The sequence below is a fragment of the Budorcas taxicolor genome, chromosome 10 (assembly GCF_023091745.1).
Source record: "Budorcas taxicolor isolate Tak-1 chromosome 10, Takin1.1, whole genome shotgun sequence".
NCBI lineage: Eukaryota > Metazoa > Chordata > Mammalia > Artiodactyla > Bovidae > Budorcas > Budorcas taxicolor.
Window position 1 is genome coordinate 71620099 of NC_068919.1, and position 4342 is coordinate 71624440.

The 4342-nt window shown below is 49.5% G+C and overlaps 1 protein-coding gene across 1 annotated transcript; it reads right to left on the reverse strand.

Moving 5' to 3' along the window:
• Window positions 1-522: 522 nt before the first annotated feature.
• Window positions 523-1584, reverse strand: TMEM30B (transmembrane protein 30B). The gene has a single exon (XM_052647270.1). The coding sequence runs from the start codon at window positions 1582-1584 to the stop codon at window positions 523-525; it is 1062 nt and encodes a 353-aa protein (XP_052503230.1).
• Window positions 1585-4342: the final 2758 nt, after the last annotated feature.

Sequence of the window (4342 nt, forward strand, 5' to 3'; positions counted from 1 at the left end):
TATCTACATTTTAAAACAGTATGTTCTCCTCCCCTTCTCCATGCCTCTGCTGGTTATTTGTAGGCTTCACTCTCTACACTTACCCCCACCCCCAAGAAAAGAAAACCACTGTACTACAGTGGTTAGAGCTCTAGCTTCAGAGTCAGAATCAGAACCAGGAGCCAATGAGTAGCTGTTAGATCTAGAAAGAGTTGTTTGACATCTACAGGTCTGTCTCTTCATCAGATGGAGTTTGAATAAGAATGTATAAGCAAGCGTCCATTCCTCGCTCAAAGAACCTAACATGTCCACTCGTGAAAGAGATGGGGGAAATTTGTAGGAATGTCTCGCTCTAGCAGTTCAAACACCCTAAAAGAGCCTGGAAGTGCCTGATCAGGTGTCAATTTCTCTCTCTCTGGTCCCCTCATCCACAATAGGAGGCAGTGTGAAGCGAAGTTGGAATTGGGTGACAGAGAGGGAGAAGCCTAAAGAAATTTGCAAGAGTTTTGGCAAGGAGCAGAAAGGGTACTTTGAAAGCAGGAATCACTCGTCGTCCTCCTCGTCGTCGTTCTGGTCCTGGTAGCGAATGTAGACGACCAGCATGACAAAGCCCACGAAGATGCAGAGGGAGCCGACCAGCAGGTAGGCGAAGCCCAGGAATGGATTCTTGCCGCCCATCCACGAGATGCTGCTGAAGATGAGGCGTTTGTGGCCGCTGAAGGCGCGCACCGGGTAGTTGTAGGTGATGTTGACGCGGTAGGCGCCCCGCGGCAGCCCGGCCGAGTAGTTGCCCTGGCGGATGCGCGCGTACAGCTTGCGGAACGTGGGCAGCGCAGCGGTGCGCATCCACACCACGAAGTCCTGGTTGATGAAGCCGGTGTTGTTGGGGTCGGGGCTCAGCTCGTAGACTGGCCGGTGCCAGTTGGGCGGGGGCGCGGTGCCCCGGAAGGCCAGCGCCAGGCTGCCGTTCACCAGCGGCGGGTTGCGGAACTTGACGTGGTAGTCGGTCCACCAAGCGATGCCGGTGCGGTCGAGCGGCACCTCGACGTAGGGCCCGTTGGGCTGGCGCTGGTGCCACAGCGAGAAGGAGTCGTTGAAGAGGCTGTTGGCGATGGCGCCGCAGGGCGCGATGGGCAGGCCGGCCGCGCTGTACTGGTAGGGGGCGCACTCGTTGACCGGGTGGCGCAGCGAGCCCGGCAGCCCGCTCAGCTGCGAGTCGTCGCGGGACACGCCGTAGCGCCGGTTGTTCTGGTAGAAATTGGTCAGCTCGTAGTAGAGGTACACGGGGCCCTGGAAGAGCTCGGGCAGCGAGAAGTACCAGGCGCACGAGCAGGGGGGCGGCGGCGCGCGGTCCTGGCCGGCCGTGGCGCACACCGAGCAGTTGCCGGTACCCCGGTCGCCGGTGTAGTCGTACGCGAGCTCCTTGATGCCGTTGGAGGAGTAATAGAGGCCCAGGCCCAGGCCGATGAAGGCCAGGCCGGCGCAGAAGAAGAGCGGCAGCGCGATGCTGGCCGACAGCAGCGGGTGCCAGGCGGGGAGGCGCTGCTGCGTGAACGCGGTGTTGTCGGGCTGGTGGGCGCCCCGGGCGGTGGCGCTCCAGGTCATGGCGCCGCGCGGACCCACGGAGGGGCGCTCGGGTGCTGCGGCCCGGCGGGGTGCCTCGCCCTCCGCGCTGGGCGAGCCTGGGGCTACTCCCGGGGCGGTTTCCGCTGGCTCAGGTGAGTTCTGGCCCCGGCCCGGCCTCAGGCCCCTGCACAGGTGAGCCTTGGTACCAGGTTCTTCTGGTGGTGGCTGGATCCCCTCAGTTCCGCCTCGGCCCAGGTGCTCGACCGGCTCCGCCCCTGCGGGTAATCGCGAGCCGCGCCCCGCCTCTTCTGGGGTGAGTAGGGCGGGCGTTCCCTTCCCTCACCTGGCGGACCCAGGGTTCGCTTGTCCTCTCCATTCAGGTGGGTCCAGACGCCAGCTCCTCCTCCTCGAGGTGAGTGGCGGCCCCAGGCTGCTTCTGAGTGGCTCCTACCTTGCTCAGGTACTTCTTCCCTTCCGCTTTCTCTGTGACCAGAGTGCCTGGGCCAGTCTTGCCCGAAATCATAGAAGCTGCAGCTTCTAGCACAAAGTTCCACTGAGGGATTGCATCATGCGTCCTGGAGCCTTGAAGTTTACAGGTAATTAATCCTCTTTTATCTAAAAGGCGGGAAAAGTGTCTCTAGCGACTCTTGTCTTTGTAGGTTAATTTAAGGACCCTTTTCAGTTATCTTTCAGCGATAAATGTTCATATCCAAAGAATCGCACTGTAGTAAATCTGTTTGGAATTCCATGCCTGCATTCAAATTCTAGCTTTTTTTTTTTTTTTTTAAGGGAAAATGATTTTCCAGCTAGGTGCCGCAATCTGGCTGTAGAACTAAAAAAAGTGAAAAGTTCTCTAAATATAAAATGACACTTAAAACAGAGAATTAAAGATGCAAGAGGTTCAGAGCCTTTAAATATCTCTAGCTGGTGGAGAAACCGCACAAACAGAAAAATGCACTTACATGTAATTTCTTTCTCTTTTCAGATTATTTGCCTGACTGGGGAAAAAAAAAGCCTTATCCAAAGTACCAAAAGATCTACTGCTATCCACAGTCAAGGATGTTATGACTTTTGGCCTAAGGAGGTGAACTACAAGGATTTGTATTTCTTAGTGCAGAGAAAACCCAAATTAGTTCTGAACATTGCTTGGGATTCCAACTTTTATATCTAGGTTGGTACAATATATACAAGAAGGTGTCAGGCCATTTCAACTTCGTGCTAAATCCTTCTTAGGTATTGAGGTGTTTCTGTCTCTCTTCCTGCTCATAAAATGCAAATAACTTAAATATTTTCTATATTACAGTTCTGCACCTAGAATAATATATCACATTCTGGAGTCAATTGAAATTTGGAAAGTTAGAATACTTGCTAAATTAAACAACAGGAATTTTTTTTGTATATATGTATATATTTTTTTCTTTTCTTTTTATTTTTCTTAACTCCAAAAATATTTTGTATTGGGGTACAGCCAATTAGCAATGTTGTGATAATTTCAGGTGCGCAGTGAAGGAAACTCAGTCATACATATACATATATCCATTCTCTCCCAAACCTCATCCCATCCAGGCTGACACATAACATTGAGCAGAGTTCTGTGTGCTATACAATAGGCTTTTGTTGGTTATCCATTTTAAATATGGCAGTGTGTACATGACCTTTTCAAAGTCCCTAACTATCCCTTCCCCACTGCAACCATGAGTTCATTTTCTGTGAGTCTCTTTCTGTTTTATAATTTCATTTGTATCATTTCTTTTTAGATTCCACATATAAAGGATGTTATATGATATTTCTCCTTGTCTGTCTGACTTACTTCACTTAGTATGACACTCTTTTAAGTCCATCCATGTTGCTGCAAGTGGCCTTATTTCATTCTTTTTAAGGGCTGAGTAGTATTCCATTGTATTTATATACCATGTCTTATCCATTCCTCTGTTGATGGACATTTAAGTTGTTTCCATATCTTGGTCATTGTAAACAGTGTGCAATGGACATTGGGGTGTATCTATCTTTTCAGGCCTTGTTTTTCTCTGGATACATGCTCAGGAGTGGAATTGCAGGGTCGTATGGTGGCTCTATTTTTAGTTTTTAAGAAACCTGCATACTGTTGTCCATAGTGACTGTACCAATTTACATTCCCACCAACAGTATAGGAGGGTTCCCTTCTCTCCACACCCTCTCCAGCATTTGATGTTTGTGGATATTTTGATAGTAGCCACTCTAACTGGTGTGAGGTGATATCTCAATGTAGCTTTGATTTGCATTTTTCAAATAAGTGGTGATTTTGAACATCTTTTCATGTGCCTATTGGCCATCTGTACATCCTCTTTAGAGAACTGTCTATTCTGGTCTTCTGCCCATTTTTTGAGCAGATGTTTGTTTTGATGCTGTTAAGTGTCATAAGCTGTTTGTAAGTTTTGGAGACTAATCCCTTATCAGTCACATCATTTGCAAGTACTTTCTCCCAATCTGTGGGTTGTCTTTTTGTTTTGTTTCCCTGATATCTCAGTTGGTAAAGAATCTGCTTGCAATGCAGGAGACACTGGTTCAGTTCCTGGGTTGGGAAGATCTACTGGAGAAGGGATAGGCTACCCACTCCAGTATTCCTGGGCTTCCCTTGTGGCTCAGCTGGTAAAGAATCTGCCTGCAATGCAGGAGACCCTGGGTTCAATCCCTGGGTTGGAAAGATTACCTGGAGAGGAAACGGTGTACCTACTCCAGTATTCTGGCCTGGAGAATTCCATGGACTATATAGTCTGTGGGAAAGAGTCAGACATGACTGAGCAACTTTCATTTTTTC

What these genes read in the sequence shown, in the direction of transcription:
- TMEM30B (XM_052647270.1), bottom strand. Translation starts at nt 1,584, where the DNA reads ATGACCTGGAGCGCCACCGCCCGGGGCGCCCACCAGCCCGACAACACC.